Source organism: Chrysochloris asiatica, unplaced genomic scaffold (genome assembly GCF_000296735.1).
Source record: "Chrysochloris asiatica unplaced genomic scaffold, ChrAsi1.0 scaffold00231, whole genome shotgun sequence".
NCBI classification, from domain to species: domain Eukaryota; kingdom Metazoa; phylum Chordata; class Mammalia; order Afrosoricida; family Chrysochloridae; genus Chrysochloris; species Chrysochloris asiatica.
The window spans coordinates 677,122-698,558 of NW_006408749.1; the positions used below are offsets into that span (position 1 = coordinate 677,122).

At 44.7% G+C, this 21,437-nt stretch overlaps 1 protein-coding gene across 1 annotated transcript in view; it reads left to right on the forward strand.

Moving 5' to 3' along the window:
* Window positions 1-263: 263 nt before the first annotated feature.
* TMEM164 (transmembrane protein 164) overlaps window positions 264-21,437 on the forward strand; it is a 244,194-nt gene continuing 223,020 nt past the window's right edge. Inside the window, exons 1-2 of the mRNA XM_006873237.1 lie at window positions 264-307; window positions 628-1,295. Of these exons, the coding sequence (XP_006873299.1) occupies window positions 906-1,295 (390 nt within the window). The 5' untranslated portion in view covers window positions 264-307; window positions 628-905. The remainder of the gene's footprint in view (window positions 308-627; window positions 1,296-21,437) is intronic.

The window sequence follows — 21,437 nt, forward strand, 5'->3', positions numbered from 1 at the left end:
GCTGAAACCCAGCCCCTGGCTGGCCCGGCCTCCCCCAACCCTCGCTCCGGCTTCCTCCCGCCAGGGCCGCCTGCGCTTGAAGGGCAGGTCCGGGGCGGGCGGGCCGCGCGGAGGTGCTGCCCGGGAGGGCGGGCGGGCGGGCGTAGGGGCCTGAGGGGTGGAGCTGGGGGCTGGAGGTGGGCCCGGGCTCTGGAGGCTGGACCGGGACGGCTCTAAATTGGCTGGAGGGGCCCGTTGGCGGTGAAGTTGCTAGCTGGGGGCCAAGACAGCCACGCGGTTGCTGGAGTAAGAGATCCCCCTGTAGCGAGTGCGTGAGAGGAGGAGTCCGGCGTCCCTGCCTCCCTGTCGTCCTCCCTGCTTGTCCAGTCCCGCTCGCTCCTCTCCTGGCTTCCGCGCGTCTCCTCGTTCTCACCCGTCTTTGCCCCTCTGTTTGCTCCCGCGGCACTGCCGGGTCCCCTCGGTCCCCCACCCTGACCCTCCCGGCCTCCAGCTGGCCCTGGCCCCTGCTTGCCTCGCCACTACCCCTGGTTCCCCTTTTTTACCCTCGATAGTTACCCTTCCCCGCTTCGTAATTCCCGATGCAATTGCCTCTTTGAGACCTATTTTTTTTCCTCTCCTTCCTTTTAGATTGGCCAACGGCTCCTTTCAACCCTGCCTCGTTGGTGGCCACTGGAGAAGCGCGGGGGGCTCCCCAGACAGCCGTGGGGACAAGTTAGAGCCAGCACTTTACCCCAGGCCTCGCGTGTAGTGTCTGTCCCCTCTTCTTCTCTAGGTGCCCTGGTGTCTGGAGGGGAGTTTGGGGGTGTGCCCTCCTTACATGTCCCACGCCCTGGGCAACCCTCAGGGCTTGTGTTCCATCTCATTTTTGCTTCCTGCACGGTGGTCAAGGGGAACCACTTTGCATCATGTCCCGGTATAGCTACCAAAGTCTCCTGGACTGGCTGTATGGGGGCGTGGACCCCAGCTTTGCAGGCAATGGGGGCCCCGACTGTGCTGCCTTCCTCTCTTGGCAGCAGCGGCTGCTGGAAAGTGTGGTGGTCCTGACCCTGGCCCTGTTGGAGATCCTGGTGGCCCTACGGCACATCCTGAGGCAGACGAAGGAGGACAGTAGGGGTGGCCATGGCAGCCAGCCAGAGCAGGTGACGCAGCCGCCAGAGGAAGGCAAGGAGAGCCTGAGCAAGAATCTGCTCTTAGTAGCCCTGTGCCTGACCTTCGGGGTGGAGGTGGGCTTTAAGTTCGCCACCAAGACCGTCATCTACCTGCTCAACCCCTGTCACCTGGTCACCATGATGCATGTGAGTCTGTTGACTTTTTCCTGGGCAACCTAAGTCGAGTCATTTGCGTGCTCCGGACACTGCGCAGTGTAGACCACCTCACCCCTCTGGGAAGTGGGACCCTTAAAAAAGATTGTCCAATGAGTGACTGCCATTGTGCTGATTGAGTGGATTTTCTTTCCCCTTTTGCACAATGTGTCAGCCCCCACTGCGGAGGTGAGGAACATCCTGCTGAACCCTAGGAATGACTGGCACTCTGGCCAGCTGCCCCTCCCTTCCCAGCCTGCCCAAGATGGCCCTTCATTAGCAGGGAGTTCACCCCCCCCCCCAGTTGTTCTTTCTGAATCCCATCTGTGGAAAGTGACCCAACCCCCTTGCCCTTCCCAGGAGTCTGGTGACACTCTTGTCTGGAGGTGGTCACATCAGTGTCCTGTGGTACTTTGGGGAAATACTTGTATGGACTTCTCAGAGTAAGAGCTTCCTTTGAATTCTGAGGTGTTGAAGCAGCACCAGCTTCTTATTAAGTGCACTCTTAAACAGGCTGACTTAATAAGTTTGGACCGGTGATCTCTGTCTATGGTGATTGGATGCTTATTTGTTTTGAAAACCTCTCCATCTTTTCACTATCATTCCATCTCCTGTGGTCATGGTCCAAGGGTGTTCAGTGAGCTAGCTGATGGCTTTATCTCCCCAACTTCCACCTGTGTAGTGGTGCTAAGAAAGACAAATGTAATTGAAAAGGCAAGTTGGCAGATACATACAAATCATCTGGGTGAGGACCAAGAGTGAGGCTATCTGTCCTCAGCTTGTGTGGAGAGATAACCTAAAGTTCTGTAGCGTAGTCGTTGTGAGTCGGGCTACTAACTGCAAGGTCAGCGGTTAGAAATTACCACCGGTGCCGCGGGAGAAAATGAGGCTTTCTGCTCCGTAAAGATTTACAGCCTCAGAAATTCTATACAGGGTTGCTAATGGGTTGGAACCGACTCAACCACTCAACAACAACAACACCAACAGTATAATCAGGCAGGAGGAAGTGAAGAAGGGGAAGAGCATGTCTTTTTTTTATTGAGGCTGGTGGATAAACCTGTTGTGTTTTAACCAGCAGCAATGTTGAAACTTATCAGTGGCATCTTTGTTGTTTTCGTATTTGTAGAAAGTAAGTTGTTCTCAAGAGACTTGCGACAGCCTTCTGTGGAGCAGGAAGTTCAGATTATGATCCCTGTCCATTTTATAGGCCTGGTAGGGTCCAGGCATAGAAGGTCACTTGCCTGCAGCCAAATGATGAATTAGCATCTAGCTGGAAAGCAAACTCACCCTCTTAGGGACTGCAAGCTACCACTGGAGTGGCAAGGCCATGTCCTGGGGAGGCAGAAGCAATGGTGCTCTGTACTTATGGCTCAGATACTTGCTAGTTGTGCGTTCCTGGGAACTCATTGGATTGTCGTTTCTTGTCCTCAGACCCCTTCCGTATTGCAGATGTGGCCAGGAGGTGTGGATGGCTTGGGAATAAAGGAACTGTTATTGATGGGGTGTTTGTAAGCATTAAGCAGGATGGAGTGGGCAGGATTTTTTTTTTTTTTTTAAGAGAGGGCTTCTTGGGAAGCGATGCCATTCACAGGAAGCCCAGGGTTCTCCTAGCTAGATCTTCTGTATAAATTTGAGCCAGTCCTCTTTCTTTCTTTTTCATGAATGGGCTTTTTGTTAATGAGAGGAAACAACACATCTCAGCCGCTGCTGTGTGAGGCTTTCTGGACAGGAGTGCTTTTTTTGGATGGCAGGTGGTGAGGGTCAGAGGGTGCCTCTTCTACAAAGGGGTCTTGAGGCCTCTGGCAACCATATATCTAGAAGGTCAACAAAGGACTAAATTCAGCTTGTCTGGTGCTGCTGCAATGATGTCAAACCTGGCAGCACCATGGTTTTTAGAGGAAAGGGTTTGAGTCTTTAAAGGGCGCAGGACATCTCGTGCTGCACAGCCGTGTGACTTTGGGGGAGAGTCCCCTTCCTGGGCCTCAGTTTGCCCATTTGGAAAATGCATCAGAGTTGTACTCCAAACTCGCGACAGTTTATGTTCTGTGATTCTTTTTTCTCTAAGCAGTGGACGTAGATGCCACAGAGAGCGATTCTGAAATGTTTTTGGCCCCTTTGGGAAAAGGAAGCTGGGTTCGTTTCTGAGGTTAATCTCTGTTAACTTTTGTTCTCTGTATCTTCTCAGTGAAGTAAACCGACCAGGGGAACACATGCAGATGATGATGACACTCTGGCTGAAGAGAGATGGACTTTTTTTGGAGGGCAGGGAGTGGTGGGGGTGGGTACTGTGGGCTGATTTCTGTCACCTGTGCTTTTTCAACTGTCTCATGCTTAGCTTAAACTGAAGCTATGGTCTCAGAGCAGAGAGCAGCATCTTGCTGATGAATTTTTAAACTCAACTAGGCTTATACTCCTTTGCCCTTTACTCTCAAGTCACTTTATAGTATTTAAATAGTAACCCCTGGTCTGCTGGGGGACCTAGCCTTTGATGAATCCAACTTTCCATGCTTTCTGAGGGCAGCAGGAATATATGGAGTTTTAAAAGTTGATGTGAGTCCTAGACAGAAATACAAGGGAGCTTCAAGAAGTTCGTGGAAAAGTTGAATGCAAAGATAATGGCATTTCCCCACCAACTTTTTGCAGTCCAATAGAAGAAGGTTAGAAGTAATTCTCGGACTTGGTAGCAGCAATGACTAACGATAGTATGTATGGTGAGTAATATCTTATGTTTATTTAGCCCTTCACTGTTTCTAAGGCCCTTTCACATGTATTGCCTTATTTAGGGTTGTGATAGATGAGCTTGGACCTAAAAAAGAGATGTTGAAAAGCTTCTGGAACAGTGTTTAGCCCTATTATGTTGCTCAGTGCTGTCCGTTGGTTCCGAGTCAGCAACCCTGTATAGGCTTTCCAAGGCTGTCAGTCTTTACAGGAGCTGAATGCCTCATTTTTTTCCCATGGAGTGACTGGTGGATTTGAACTGCTGACCTTGTGGTTAGCTGTCCAGTGCTTATTTTACAGTACCACCAGCACGCCTGTGTGTATTCCTAACTTTCCTGAGCAGAAAGAAAGGAGCAAGTGAATGAGTTGAATGGCAGTACATTCTGTGGGGTTCTGAGCTCCTGAAGCAAAGGGAATAACTTAGTAGGAACATTTCTGATATGAGCCTCTCAACCTGCCGACTCAATTTTGGCCTCATAGGGAGGCCCTCTTCTTCATAGAGTCCAAATCAATTTGGAACAAGGTTAGGAAGTAGAGAAACTGGAGGAAAATCTGTTTGTCTCCCCAGCTCCCATTTTTCAGTCTGCCAAATATTCCCAAGACCTTGTTACCAGATGAGGTACCCTGGTGGCACAGTGGTTAAGTGCTTGGCTGCTAACCATTGGTTCGAACCCGGCAGGTGCTCCGCTGGAGAAATCTGTGGCAGGACAGTCTGCTTCTGTAAAGATTTATAGCCTTGGAAACCCTCTGGGGCAGTTCTACTCTGTCCTCTCCTGTTGCTATGTGTTGGAATCAACTCGACATCAGTCTCACCAGACTGTTGGTGTGGCCATGCTACTTTTTGGTGACTGATAACTTTTGTAGCCTATGAAAGGGCAGAACTATGTCTGAGTTCTATTTTTTTTTTTGTTTTTAAGTTTTTATTGTGAATCAAGTGATAGTTTACATGGGAGAACATTAGTTTTACATTCATCCTATTGTATTCCATTTCATTGCAATGATTACAATCCCCTCCATGCATCATCAAACAACCAAAGGGTTGTTTGATGATGCAAGCCTGCTCCTCAGTTATCAGCACACAGGCCCTCTCCCTCCCTGAATCCAGACTCCCCAGCTGCTCCATCTCTCCATGTCATCGGCATCGTCTCTGCCTCCATCTCTGGGGTCACTTCTTCTCTAGATAGGGTCCTGCACTTTGCTTTTCTCCCTTGATGGTCCCAGGGACCTCTGCTCCTGGACTGCAAAATCAACCCCTCCTCTCCTTTTGCTACAAAACGTCTACCTTGACATTTTCAACACTCACAGTCAGCCCTGATGGCAATTATTCACTATTGAACCACAGGAGTCTTTTCCTCATCTCTTTTCATCAGCCCTGTCCAGACTGGTTGGAAACCACTCAGTGGAGATTCTACTTTCCCTGCACCCTCTGGAACTAAGCTCCCTTTTGAAACCTAAGTTCTATTCTTGATTAATATTTCTGCTGTTCGGTTTCTTTTTTGGTCTCGTCTGATTTCTCAAAGGCCCTGGGATTGTAAAATGACACAGGCTTACATGACTGAAGCAGCAGCCTCTTGCATCTAAGCTCCAGCCAGAGTTGTTTGTGAATCCTCAGGATTAATAAACCCCTTGCTAAATATTGCTAATGTTGACCAATTACACCAATAAGTATTTCCTCAAGCCTGCGTAGTCGTCCTCTTTTGCATATTATTTTGGTAGGTATGGGTGACAGGGGATGAAATTACTGAGTGACTTTGTTGTCTAGCCTGCAAGTTAGTGGCAGAGGTTATTTTAAAACTCATCTGCCATATTGAGAATTGAGGCTTTAAGCAGGAAGAGATTCTCATAGATATGTAAGTCCTAGAAATCTACACTTTATCAGAATGAGGATTAAAATGACAGACAATGTAAGTGAATGTATCTGTAAAGACTGGTGGTTTTGACTTCTTGTGTGCCACTGAGTTGATTCCAGCTCATCACTGCTTTAGATGACAGAGTAGAACTGCCCATAGGGTTTTCCAGGCTGTAAATTTTAAGGGAGCAGATCGCCAATATTTTTTCCCCACAGAGCGGTTTAAACTGGCAACTATTTGGTTCGCAACTGAGCGCTTAACCATTGAGCCACCAGGGCTCCTTGGTCTTAACCCTTACTGCCATCGAGCCAATTCTGACTTATAGCAACCCTGTGAAGGATTTTTGAGGCTGTAAATGTTTACAGGAGCTGAAAGTCTCATTGGTCTCCTGAGGAGTGGCTGGCGGGTTTGAGCTGCCCACTTCGTGGTTAGCAGTTCAGTGTCACTGAGCTCTTTTGATCTTAGTTTAAGTGTCATTGAGTCGGTTCTGATTCATATTGATCCTGTGTAGGGTTTCCGAGGAGCAGCTGGTATATTCCAGCTGCCGACCAATGCTTATTCTACAGTGGCACACCAAGCCCTTTATTTTCCTTGATCCCAGTTATGTGACATTTTATCTTCAGAAGTTAGCAAAAAGATCCTATTTGGGATGTCTTTATCCAATTCCTTTTCTGTGTGTCCTCTACTTGGACACCAAACTTCGTGGGGTACAACATATGCCATTTAATACTTGATGTCTATGCACATAAAACAATCTGTATTATGAATGGACATATGTTGGTTTTAAGTGCTGTCGAGTTGATTCTGACTCATAGCAACTCTGAGGCTTTTAAAATCTTTGCAGGAGCAGAAAGCATCATCTTTCTCCCGCGGGTGGGCATATGGCAAATTATAATTAATGTATTGATCCCTTAGCTCCAAGCCACTACTTTTTAGCCAGTAATACTAAGTCCTATCCTTTTTTTTTTTTTTAAAACAGTGACCACTGCTGTTAGTTTTTATTTGTTTCAACCATATTATAAGTCTGATCTCCAACAAATATGGTTTACTTGCTTTTGGTTCACTCTTTGATTGTCTTACTTCTTCCCTTTTTGTTAAAAGTACACACACATTAAAAAGCCTTGAGCATTTTGTGACACCCTTTGGAATGAACTGAATTCACACTGTTGCTAGGGGATGGATTTGTCTTTGAGAAAACCTGATGGATTTGAGATCTAGACTTTTTTTCCCCCCTTGACTTTAGATCAGACACACCTCCTCATTCCCCATCTGTTGTCTGGGGCACTGATTACAGTTTCTACTTGGAATTGATGCTGGTGGGTAATGGGTACTGTGAAGGATCCAGCCATCTGCTGACAGCTTATCAGATGGACTGTGTCCTGTGTCATCAGTCCAGGGGGACACCGGAGGATGCTGTTTATATGGGCCTCGGCAGTGAGGCATGACATTCCTTTTTAGTTTGTTTTATTTCCTCCCCCAAGGAAATTTGCAGAGGATTTTTCCATCTTTCATTGTCTCTGTCTTTCGGGGGCGTCCATTATAAAGAGAAGTGATGTGGATTGGTGGATGAAAACAACCCACAGGCAGTTCTGGGATTTAAAATTATGATGCTAGTTTAGCCCATGATTTGCTATAGGGATCTGAGCACATTATTTAACCTTTTCCTGCCTCAATTTTCTCCATGAAGTGGGCCACATGGAACAAAGCATTTTAATCCTCTGAATATAACTATGTGGTCACTTAAACAGAGAAGCTGGGCAAAGCCGATCAAAACTGGCAGATGCCCAAAACATTTCCCCCTTAAGCGTGTAGACTCACAAACCTCAACTCCTTTTAACGTTTCTTGCTAGCTACTAGAATTCATTCCTCTAATCATTTCACTTGCTTTTCTCTGGATCCTTGCCAAGTTTGCATATCTACCTAATGCAGGGCATATAAAACTGGAGGGCTGTAACTCTTGAGAGAGAGAGAGAGAGAGAGAGAGAGAGAGAGAGAGGATAGGTCCAGTGCAGTCTTAAGTACAGAGGAAAGATAGATGACCGACCCATCCTTTTCATGCCAGGCACCTGGTAATACAGCCAGGGTTGTGCTTAGGTAATACAACCAGCATTGCGTTTACTTTTAAATGACAGTGTGTTGCTGCCTCCTATTCAGTGGATCATGCACAGGCTCTCTGGATTCCTGTCCTTTGACTATAGATGTGTCAATTTCTTAGACTTTGTGGAGCTTGTTCTGTGCTCCTCCTCTTAGTAAATACTCCTCTGAAATCCTCCACTTCTATGAAACCTTTCCAGATAAGACTGACCTGACTCCAGTTATTCCAGTCATTCTAGGAACAACTATTGTCCTCCTTTCCTAACCCTCTGAATACTCCAAATAGTCAGTTCTTAAAATGTCTCTTTGTATTCACATAAGTAATCCTGTAAGTGTTTGACTGGGTCACCTGTTTATGCACGTTTGATCTCCACACCAGTAGCATGAACAGCTTTGCTAAGGAAAGGAATAGTCTTTTTCTTTTCTTTTTTTTTTTTTTAGTTTGTACCTCCCTGCAGAGCTTCATACAATGCTGTACATGCACATTGATTGTTTAATGTGTACCTGTATTATAGTGACTGGCTGACTAGAACAGAAGTTTTTCCCCCTTTTTCCTTTCCCCTCCGGTGGCTCTGTCTGTGTTCTCTTGAGGTCTCACGGGCATTGTTCTTATGTATCTTGTGCCCATTGAGAGAATCTTTCCATCTGCTTTTTGAAATAGCCAGAGGAAAGAGACAGCATCAGCTCCAGCTCAAACACTTCTTTTTGTTGAATTTCCATCACAAAGAGCTGGTTATTAGAACTGTGGCCTGCTCTCTGCCCAAAGTATCTGCTTGCTTTTCATCTCAATCAGGAAATGATGCTGTTGGATCTTGGTTTAATCCCTTGGTACACATCTGGGCACGCGTACTTTCTTCATATAACTTAAAAAAAATATGTTATTAGTCTAGTGGCTCACGTTTCATCTCTCCCCTCCTGTGGTTTTCAATACACAGGCTGTCTCCGAGTTAGGAACAAGATTGGTTCCTATGCGTGTCTTTAATTGGAATTTGTAGGTCAGTCAGAACAGGGGTATATGGTTCTTAGTTAGCCTTACTTTAGTGCAAGAGAGGAGCCCTGGTTACACAGTGGTTAAAGCATCCAGCTGCTAATCAAAAGGTCGGCGGTTCAATCCTACCAGCTGCTTCTTGGGAAAAAGATGTGATGGCTCTACTGTGTCCTACAGGTAGGGCTTTGAGTCAGAATGCACTTGACAGTGGGTTTGGGTTTGGGAGGTTTAGTGCAAGAAAAGGCCGGAAGCCTTTTCAATGATTTAAAAGCTGCACTTAACAGCAAGTGAAGGTGATATGATGAAGAATTTGTTGATGAAGAATGAGTTGGCTCAGTTCTTTCAAAGTCAGGGCAAATTTACTTAACATTAAAGGGCAAGTACAAGTTGTCTGTAAATAAGCTGTTTGTAACCTGGGAACTCACTATAGGAGGTGACTTCACAAAGATCATGGAAGAGGGAATGAAAACATAATGGAATTTTCCCACACACGTTTTCAAGCCCCCTTCCTCTTCTGTTCAGTTGAGAGTACTTGGTTTTAGGTGCTCCTCTTCTGCCTGTAACTGGTTAAATGGACACGAAGAGACTGTGAGTCTGGAAAGGAGTGCTTCTTACATTTGATTAGTGATAGAATCCCTTGGAAGCGTGTTACAATACAGATGCTTAGGCCTTCCACACAGAGATTCTGAATATGTCCAGGGCGAGACTGGGAATCTGCATTTATAACAAGATCCTGGATGATTCTGATGCCAGTGAATCTTGGACCCCTCTTTGAGAGACATTATTTAGTAACCAAAGTATTAGGTGGGAGGATGGCTCAAATATGCATTCTGACTGGCAAAAACCTTGGGTGGCCTGTGGGCAGGGTATTTAGTCTTCTGGCAGCATCTCAGTGGTTATGTGGGTGTTAAATAATGTTCAAATTATTGTTTAGAGGTTGAGAGCCCCAAGGTATGGAGAAGTGGATTTTAAGGTAGCTAAGGAGCTCTGGTAGCGTAATGGTTACGAATTGGGCTGCGAACCATAAGGTCAGCAGTTCAAAACTACCAGCTGCTCCGCGGGAGAAAGATGAGGCTTTCTACTCCCGTAAGGATTTACACCCTCGGAAACCCTGTACAGGGTCGCTATGGGTCGGAACTGACTCGAAGGCACTTAACAACAACAACAACAATAGAGCTCACCAGCTGCTCCTTGGAAACCCTATACAGGGTCGCTATGGGTCGGAACCAACTTGATGGCACTTCACAAGAACAACATAGAGATCCAGTGACTTGTTCGGTGACTATATAATCTCAGTGGAGTATTTCAACAATGGTAGTGAAGTGGTTATGAGTCGGGCTGCTAACCTCAAGGTCAGCAGTTCGAAACTACCAGCGGTTCCGCGGGAGAAAGATGAGGCTTTCTGCTCCTGTAAAGATTTACAGCCTCGGAAGCCCTGTACACGATCGCTATGAGTCAGAACCGACTCCACGGCACGTGACCACCACCACCACCACCAGTCCTCCCATCTGGTGGCTTAGATCTGCAAGAAATGTTGACACATGGTTGTTGTGTGCTAACATTGTTGGCAGGACTCTGGTTTGAAATGCCCATGGGAATGAATTCATTCAACAAACATTTATTGAGTGCATATTGTGTGCCAAATATTGTGACTAGCACAAGAGATTCAAAGGTAAGTGAAAAATGGGCCTTGCTCTCATGTTGCTAATGCTTTAGAGGAGGAGACAAACAAGAATTAAGATCAACTAAATTACAACATGACATGTATCCTAAAAGATTTGAGCAAAGACCAGTGGAAACATAGAGGCCAGGGGATATTGATTTATTTTTAGTGCAATTAGGGAAGAATTCCTAGAGGAGGTGGTATTTGAGCTGGCTCATGAAGGAGAAATGTTTGCTCATTGTTCACTATTCTCTCCCCAGTACCTAGAACAGGGTCTGGTTCATAGTAGATACTCAATAAATCTGTGTTAGTGTATGAATAAGAGCTTGTTGAGTGACTCATGGGCTGACTATTGACCTCACTGAGTTCCACAGTGGGGGCAATCCCATGAATCATGGGATGCCTGCTGTCTCCCCATCTCTTGTATTTATGTGATGTCTGCTAAGCAGCCTCAATGTTCTGTGTACCTGTCATCCACAGAGTGGGCCCTTCTTAGGACAGCACAGAGAACACAGTTTTCTACTTCATGAGACCCCTATAGAGAGGTCATAGGCATCTTTGAGTCTCTTATCAACACTCCGGCAAAATTTTCTACTTCATGAGGCCCCTATAGAGAAGTCATAGGCATCTTAGAGTCTCATCAATACTCCGGCAATGACAGAACATTCGTAGTGTTCAACTTAGGTTGTCAAGGGAGAAATAAGAATCTGCCCCTATTGACACCACAACGGAGTACTGGGCCACAAAGTCAGTTTGAACCACAAGGTTGATGGTTCAAACACACCAGCCACTCCTTGGAAAACTGATCCAGGGTCGCTATGAGTCAGAAACAACTCGAAAGCACTTAACAACAACAAGGTCAACAGCAGAACTAATGATATTTGATGATAACCTTTTTTGTTCATATTCCTTTTTCCCTGCATCCAAGCCCTCCCACCCTCCCACCTCATCCCAAGCTTGCTCTCTCCCAGAATACTCCATGCTCCAAAAGTCCTTTCTGTAATTCAAACTGACTGTTACATATACTTGTGGTGGACTAAACTGCTAACTGCAAGGCTGGTGGTTCAAACCCACCAGCCGCTCCTCGAAAACCCTACACAGCAGTGTCGTTATGAGTTGAATGACACTTAATATCACATAACATTCCACCAGAGGAAGTAATATCCACTTGTGAATAATGACGAAAGCAGTTCTGTCTCTTTCTGAGGTTCGTACTGAAGTATAAATAGCTCATATACTGACTCAACTGGGTACAGGGGAGAAGATGAGTTTTTTTTTTTTTTTTTTTTAAATCTTTTATTGTGCACTGAGTGATAATTTACATGGGAGAACATCAGTTTTGCATTCGTCCTTTCGTATTTCATATCATTGCAATGAGATTACAATCACATCCATGTATCACCATTCAACAGTATTAGCTTCCATTCCCTGTTTTGTTTTTTGATGGACACAAAAACACTCAGGAAATATATAATCATTTAAGCAACCAAAGGGCACGTTCTGCAAGCCTGCCTACTGGTTGCCAGCACACAGCCTTTCTCTTGCCATAAGTCTAGAATCCTCAGCTGCTCTATATCTCCATGCCATCACCTCTGCTGCCCTCTCTGGTGTTGCTGCTTTCTCTGTTGGCTTTGGTTCCTTTACAGTAGCTGCTGGAGGCAATGCTGGAGGGAGGAAGAAGGTAGAATGGGTGTTGCCCTGGGCTGGGTGGTTCTGAGGAAAGGGAATGGATGTCCGGAGCCAGGAGGTTCAAGAGGAATAGCCGGTTTGGTAGAACAAGGCCAAACTGTGCTCTGTGGACAAATGTCTAGGTGGGTAGAAGACAGAAGAGTGAAATCATCAGGAGAGGAGGAAAGGCAGTATAGCCTATGATTCCATCCTGATACTGATACTTCCAGTTTTCCTGTCTGTGGCACACATCAGCAATGGCATAAATTTGGGGTGTATTTGGCCTGTGAAGACAATTGCCTTTGCCAATCCGCCAGCTGTGTTTGCAGAAAACCTCTGACTGACTGTGCTCTGGATGTTGCTACCAAAGAGATATTTCATTCAGGTGCTGATTAAATAAGGCTTAGAGCCAGATCCTACATTAGGGCCCTTAACTATGTATGGCTCTAGGACCAAACCAAACCAACAAACAAAAAAAACCCTACCAAACCCACTGTGTCGTGCCGATTCTAATTCATTGTGACCCCATAGGACAGAAGAGAACTGCTCCTTAGGGTTTCCTGGTAAGCACTTGTTAGTTGTTTTGGGAAGAGCAGAACCGGGGCTGTTGGAGGTGAAACACTCTGTTCAGAAATCAGGTTGCGGGAAAATGGGGGCCAGGAGAGACCTGGAAGTAGAAAGAGCCTTGATCCACTTCCCCTGGGTTCATCAGATCTGAGTTGCTGGCATGTACTCGGAAGAACTAGCCAGGCTTCCACAATGGCATTTATTTGCCAAATTTGTGCTGGGACCTTGGAGATTTGGATCAGAGCACAGCAGGAACCCTGACAGAGTAGGGCACTTAGAAATGCCTTCTTTTCCTAATGCAAGTCCAGCTTAGTGGATAGAGTTTTGGGGCCATATTTCCTGATTTTGTATTGGAGCTTCATCACTATGTGACCTTGGGCATGTTATTTAACCTCTCTGTGACTCGATTTCCCTCATCTGTAAAATGGGAATAACAATAGTGCCTAGTTAAGTGTCTTTGAGTCAACTCATAACAACTCTGTATAGATTTTCCAAGGAGTAATTGGCAGACTTGAACCTCAGACTGTGTGGTTAGCAGTCCAGTGCGTATCTTACAGTGCTACACCAAGACCCCTTAATACACATTGTTGTTGTTGTTAAGGTCGGTGGTTCAAAGTCACCAGCCACTCCTTGGAAACCCTATCCCTATACAGGATCACTGACTCGGAACCGACTCAACGGCCCTTAATAACAACAATGCTGTTATTGTTAACCCATAGGGGTGACTCAACAGTCCTATGTGTTACAGAGTTGTGATGCTCCAAAAGATTTCTTTGTTTTTTGTTTCCAAAGTTATATTGTTAATTGAGTGAAGGTTAAAAGACAAGATCATCAGTTTTACATTCCATAAATTATATTCTTTGTTGCAATCTCAATGATTACAATCCCCTCCCTGCAACAACAGTTATCCTACTTCCTCCCTGTGCCTTCCTTTTTCCATCTTCTGTTTCACAAATGAACAAAGCAAAAATATTTGATGTACACATACAAAACAAAAAAATTAGCTGAAGGGAAAGTACAGTGTATTGCTGCTTCAGGAAATTAAGTTCATTATGTTCTGTTGTGTTCTTGTTAAGTGCTGTAGAGTGGGTTTCAACCATAGTGACCCTGTATGGAGTTTCCAAGGAGAGACTAGTGAGCTTGAACCGCCAACCTTGTGGTTCAAACTGAGTTTGCGGTCTAGCGCATTAACCAGCACATGGGTAACTGAGCAGAATAAAGATCCTACATTTCCAGGATATGGCAAACTTCTCTCCTTTTGAGACTAGACTTTGCTGTGGGGCCTACCAGCCAGGCATACTTAAGTACAGCTTTCTAGGATCCAGGCCTTGGCCTTGTAACTTTACAGCCTTGGAGTGGGGTGGGCATGTCACACTCTCCCCAAGCCATTGAAATGCCTCCAGGCATATTCCTTAGTCTTTTGGAGTCCTCTTGTGGCACTGTAGGATGCTGTAGGATAAGCTTGGGACTTCAAGGTTGGTTTGAACTGCAAGGTCAATGGCTCAAACTCACCAGCTGATCCCTGGAAACCTTGTACAGGGTCACTATGAGTTGGAACTGACTTGACAGCACTTAACAACAACCACAAACATTAAAAGGGCCAATAGTCTTGGAGTTGAGGGAATTGAGAAGACTAAGGTCATGTGTCCTATCATAACCCTGGTTCTCTGGGAGGAGCTAGTTGAGTGGACATTCTAAAACAAACAACTACTCAACAAAATGGCAACCTTTAGAACTGAGCCAGGGAAGTTCACTTGCTCTAAGACCTGGGGGAAACTGTAACAGAGGTTCCTCTTCATATTGACAGTTGTTAATTGTTGGTTTGACATTTGTTAAGAATTTCCTTTTTTTAAGTTCCAGACAGTTGAGTGTGTGTGCGTGCATGCTCACACCTGCCCCGCACGTTCTTCTCTTTGCTGTACTTGATTCTCTGCATGCTGCAGGAAGGTTTCTGATGGTCATGCGAACACGTGCCTCATTCTTTTCAACACATTCACACTTGGCCCCTTCAGCTGCAGCTGCTGTTGGACATTTCTCCGGACTTTGCAGGCTCTCACTCCCTTAGGAACATCAGGGAGTGAGGGAAGGGGCTGGTTTTACCTTTGGATTTCCATTCTGCCACGTGATAGCTCATTGTGCTTGCTTTCTAGTTCAGGTCTCTTCAGGATAGGCTGCAAGCTAGCACAAAGCCAAAGACATGTGTCCTTGTTTGCTTGTGAGCCAAGAGAATGGATTGGGCCACTGTCCTCCTTGGGCAAAGCTCTTAGGGATTGCTGTCTCGGGCATAGGAGGTCAGGGGTGACCTTTAGACCAAGATCACATTGGATTTGTGGAAAAGAATGTTAAACACGCTGGCTGCTTCAGAGTGTTTCCTGACTGGCTGGGTGGTATTGGGCCATACCTCCCAGTCAGGGCTCTGTTTGCTCAGATGAGCACACATGGAAGCCAGCTTAGGATCATCTTCCCAGATTTCTTACTCCCTGCTTTGGGGCTGTCCTGAAAAACAATTTGGAAAGCACATAGCCGGCTGCACCTGTTGTTTTTTTGATCCCCTTTCTCCATGGTCAGTTTGCAGTGAAGTGAGGATTGGTCCTGGCTCCTTCTACTTAACATTTTCTCTTTACCTTCTTCTCTTGGGGCTGGGTTCTTTAGAGGGGGCTTCAAAAAGTTTTTGGGAACAGTGGAATTAAAAGATACTGGGAATTTTTTTTCAACGAATTTTTCAAACTTCCCTTGTACTTTCCAGTCATAACTGCCCATTGACATTAAAGATAGTTGGTGTCCCTGTTCATTTAGGGCCACACTCAAGCCACTTATATACTTGTGTGGTGCTGTGGGATAAAGCATTGGACCACAAGATCAGTGGCTCAAACTTACCAGCTGCTCCTTGGAAAACCAATACAAGGTCACTGTGAGTCAGAACTGACTGAAGGCACTTAACAACAACAAACTTAGGATAGGATCAGAGGGTTAGATTGGTAACAGCCAAATTTAGGAGGAAGAAGAGCTCATTATTATCAGTTTCATTTAGCTCACTGTGATTTTTGGTTATTGCAATATGCTCTCTTAACAAATTCAGAATAGTGGTAGTAATAACACTTGTAACATTCTTGCATACTTATTAAACTCGTCAGGAACCTTGCTAAATTACCTCATTTGCAGCCTTTTGAAAAGGTCAGTTTTGTTTTAGTTAATTCATTTCTTCCCCAGGGTTCGGCTGATTTTCCCTTTGATTGGCTACAGACACAGGATGCTCTCGTACTACCTTATCTGGTTATTGAAATGGCTGAGTAATGCCAACTTAGAGCTACAAGGAACCTCAGTGATCATCTAGTTCAGTTTTCCTTCCCTCCTCATTTTCCCACATGAGAAAACAGACCCAGAGAGATACAGTGACTTTCCCAAAGTCACGTAGCTACATAGAAGCAGAACTGTCTCCTGTCTTCTGGTTCAGTTACCTTTTATGGTACCACATGCCTTTTACTCCTAACCATTGCATCATTAAAGGAGCTGGAGTTTTATTCTTGCCCACTCTGGCTGTTGTTGTTGTTGTTAAGCGCCACACTAGGACTCCATGAATATCTTAACAAATATATCCATGAATATAGTAGAACATGGGGTCTATACCCATGGATATATATAAATATTTGACAGAGGTAATGCGACTCTTGTTGTTAAGTGCCATTGAGTTGGTTCCAATTCATAGTGACCCTGTATAGGGTTTCTGAGGAGTGGCTGGTAAGTTTGAACCACCGACCTTGTGGCTCAAAGTGACCTTATGGTCCAGCGCTTATCCTATAGTGCCACACCAGGACTCACAGAATTGATTCACAGTGACCCTGTATAGCAGGGGTGGGGAATGTCTGGCCCACAGGTCATATGTTGTTAAGTGCCATCAAGTTGGTTCTGACTCATAATGACCCTGTATAGGGTTTCTGAGGGGTGGCTGGTGAGCTTGAACTGCCAACCAGCACATTAACCTATAATGCCACACCAGAACTCTGTACAGGTCGTATAAGGCCCTGCCAAGGCAACCGCAGTTCCAGCCACCACATTGTTGTTGTTGTTGTGTAGTGCCATCGAGTTGATTCCGACCCATAGCGACCCTGTGTAGGGTTTCAAGGAGCAGCTGGTGAGCTTGAACCACCGACCTTGAAGTTCAAATGACTTTGCAGTCTGATACATTAGTCCACAGCGCCACATCACCACATTGTTGTTGTTAAGTGCTGTTGAGTTGGTTCCGATTCATAGCGACCCTGTACAGGGTTTCTGAGGCTGTAAATCTTTACGGGAGCAGAAAGCCTCATCTTTCTCCTGCGGAGTGGCTGGTAGTTTCAAACTGCTGACCTTAAGGTTTGCAGCCTGATTCGTAACCACTACGCTACCAGAGCTCCTTATGCCACCACATTAGGGGTGAGTTAATTAAATGTTTGACCAAATATGTTGTTGTTGTTAAGTGCCTTCATGTCGATTCCGACCCATAGCGACCCTATATAGGGTTTCCGAAGAGCAGCTGGTGAGCTTGAACTGCCGACCTTGACGTTCAAACATGACCAAATATAGCAGGCTAATTTTTAAGTTGACCATTTTGTTGGACCCACAATTGATGTTATAAACATCCAAATGGCCCTTGGTAGAAAAAAGGTTCCCCATCCCTGCTACATAGGGTTTCTAAGGAGAGGCTGGTGGAATTGAACCTCCAACTTTGTGGTTCAGAGTCTAGTGCTGATCCTACAGTGCTACAACAGGACTGACTGGTATAGCTGACTGCTTTTCTAATTTGCTTTTCTGTCTTCACTACCTCTCTTTCGCAGAGGAGCCTGGAGGCCCAGTGCTAGATGGCCAGGGCATCATGTATTCTCACTGAGTCTGCATGTTGAGCCAGTGGGGGGTCTGCCTTGAGATACTGGTTACAGGTAGTCCTCGATTTACAATGTATTAGAGTTATCCTGAACCACACTTAGAATGGTCCAGTTATTTTGTGGTTTTGGTCCATCTTTAGTATTCTGTAGTGCATATAATGTTACAGTGGGTAATTTGCTGAGGCTGTCTTCTCAGATATAATATTTCCAACTCCCAAAGGCAATTAAGTATCAGATTTATAAAGATATTGATAATAAAAGGCAATTAAAATGAAAGCTTAAAAAAAAAAAGATGCATCCAACTTACTTCAGAATCAGCTTTCAACAGAGTAGCTGTTGGAACAGAACCTTACCATTAATTGGAGAATACCAGTATTTGGAAATTGGACCCACCCAACTGTGCATATAACAGATATTATATATATAATATAGGATATTACTTACTTTGTCTAAATAGAGCCCTATACCTGTCCCTGGCGTCCTGGTATAGGACTATAGGATAAGCACTGGAATGCTAACCACAAAGTCGAGGGTTCAAACCCACAGCTCCTTGGAAACTATATACAGGGTTGCTATGAGTCAGAATCTACTCAGGAGTACTTAAAAACAACAGTAACTCTTCCTAATGTACAGATATGTGAGAGGAAACCTTTCTTTAGTAGACATAACAAAGATCAAAGAGGAAAAAGGTCTAAGTAAGTTGCCAGCCCAATGGAAGAAACCATTTCTTCTTGGTAAACAGCATAAATAACAAGAACACTAAATTACTATAAGCCAGTCCTGGGTCGTGGCTTAGGGTGGTAGGCCTCATCACTAACTTGTTGACAAAATGAACTACTTTGACTATTCATACAGCCTCTTTGCCTCAATTTTTCTTATGTAATACACCATAGACTACCAAAAAGATGGTTACCTGTGCTTTATTAACTATGCAAAGGCTTTTGAGGATGTGGATCATGACAAGCTATGGACAACATTGTGAAGTATGAGTATTCCAGAACACTTAATTGTGCTCATGAGGAATCTGTACATGGACCAAGAGGCAGTTGTTCGAACAGAACATGGGAACACTGAATGGTTTAAAATTAGTAAAGGTGTGCGACAGGCTTGTACATACAACCTGAATGCTGAGCAAATAATCCGAGAAGCTGGGTTCTATGAAGAAAAACATGGCATCGGGATTGGAGGAAGACTCATTAACAACCTGCAATATGCAGATGATACAACCTTGCTTGCTGAAAGTGAAGAGGACTTAAAACATTTACTGATGAAGATTAAAGAGCACAGCCTTCAGTATGGATTACATCTCAATGTAAAGAAAACAAAAATCCTCACCACTGGACCAATAAACAACATTCTTATCAATGGAGAAAATCAACTGAAGTTGTCAAGGACTTCATTCTTCTTGGATCAACTATCAACACTCACAGAAGCAGCAGCCAAGAAATCAAACGACGTATTGCATTAGGCAAATGTGCTGCACAAATCCTTTTGAAAGTGTTGAAGAGCAAAGATGTCAGCTTAAAGACTTAAGGTGCGCCTGACCCAAGCCATGGTATTTTCAATAACCTTATATGTATGTGAAAGCTGGACAATGAATAAGGAAGATCGTAGAAGAATTGATGTTTTTGAGTTATGGTGTTGGAGGAGAATATTGAAAGTGCCATGGGCTGCCAAAGAACCAATAGATCCATTTTGGAAGAAGTCCAGCCAGAGTGCTTCTTGGAGGCCAAGATGGCCAAACTTCGTCTCTCATACTTTGGACATATTGTCAGGAGGGACCATTCACTGGAGAAGGATATCATGTTTGGTAGGGTGGAGGGTCAAAGAAAAAGAGGAAAACCCCCAGTGAGATGGATTTGCAAAGTGGCAACATCAGTGGGCTCGTATTTCCTTATGTTATGCACAGGATCACTATGAGTCGATACCAACTAGGTGGCACCTAACAACAACATAGTGTAGAGGAGTCCTGTGTGGCTCTGTAGGATAATGCAATGGGCGACAGAGTCAGCTTGAACTGTGAGGTTGGCAGTTCAAATCTACCATCTGCTCCTCGGAAATCCTATGCAGGGTCGCTATGAGTTGGAACTGACTCAACAACACTTAACAACAACATTGTGTGGTAATGCAGAGTGAAGGCTCTAGAAGCACAGTGTCCATGTTCAAATCCCAGCTCTGCTGCTTTGTAACTGTGTGGCCTTGGGCACTGTTTCCTCATCTGTGTTGTTGTTTGTTAGTTATTATTGAGTTGATTCTAACACATTGCAATACATGTTACAGAGTAGACCTATTCTAGAATGTTTTCTTGGCTGCAGTGGTCTTGGCACTCTCACTGCCATGGCCTAGGTTCGATTTTCAGCCAAGAAAGCCTGTTTGGAGTTCTGGTATGGCGCTGTGGGATAAAGCACTGGACTGCAATGTCGGTTTGAACTACAAGTTCAGAAGTTCAAACTCACCAGCCACTCCTTGGAAAACCTATGCAGCATCACTATGAGTTGGACGCTTAACAATGACAACAACAACATTGAGTTGTTTATAGCTCGTGGCCACATCCTGTGTTATAGAGGTGTTGTTGTTATGTGCCATGGAGTCAGTTCTGACTCATAGCGACCCTGAACAGGGTTTCCGAGGCTGTAAATCTTTACAGGAGCATTTGAAAGCCTCATATTTCTCTCGCAGAACAGCTGGTAGTTTCGAACTGTTGACCCTGAGATTCGCAGCCCGATTCGTAACCACTACGCTACCAGAGCTCCTTATGTTATAGAGTAGAATGATTTCTTGGTTGCAGTCTTAGTGGAAACAGATCACCAGGCCTTTTCTTCCACAATGCCACTGGGTAGGTTCGAACCCCAACCATTTGTTAGCTTTTCAGATACAAACCATTTGTGTCACTTAGGGACCTTCCTCATCTGTAAAATGGAGATAACAATAGTGTGTCTTTGGTGGGGTTGTGAGAATTAAGTTCGCGACTATACATAAGTGAGTGGTTTGAACAGTCTGTGATGCACAGCAAGCACCTAGTAAATATGAGTTATAACTATGGCCATCTGTAAGATGGGAATGACCTTTGCTCTTCTTACTTCATAGGGTAAATAAGAGAATCAAGGTATTTGAACTTGCCCTGCAAATAAGGAAGTGCCACCTGAATGAGTCGAGGTTTCATTTGTGGGAGCATAAATATTCAAAGGCTTATTAGCTTGTTGGTTCGATCAGATATGTGTGGCTATCTCTTTGGTAATCTAACAGATAGAAAGAATGGTAGGCTTATTGGTTGTTGTTAGTTGCCATCAAGTTGATTCCAGCTCATGGTGACCCCATGTGTACAGAGTAGAACTGTGCCCCATTGGCCTGTCATGTCTGTGACCTTTTGGAAGCAGTTCACCAGACCTTTCTTCTGAGGAGCTTCTGGGTGGGTTAGTAGTCCAGTGCCTAAGCAATTGTGCCATTCAGTGAGATACTTTTTTTTCTGTCTTCCAGCTTCTGGTAAGCATATTTTGTAGGTGCAGCATAACTCTGTGGTCACATACCCACCTTCCCACTGTCTGTATCTCTGTGTATTTTCTCTATATGGATGTCACTCAGATGGGATCAATATGACCTGAATCGGTTTTCTTTTTTCTTTTTTTTTTTTCATGTTTTGATATTTTTATTTAATAAAGGTGTCTATGATTTTGTAGCAGTGCTTTTTAACTTTAGTTTTATCAAGTTTTTATTGTGATTTGGGTG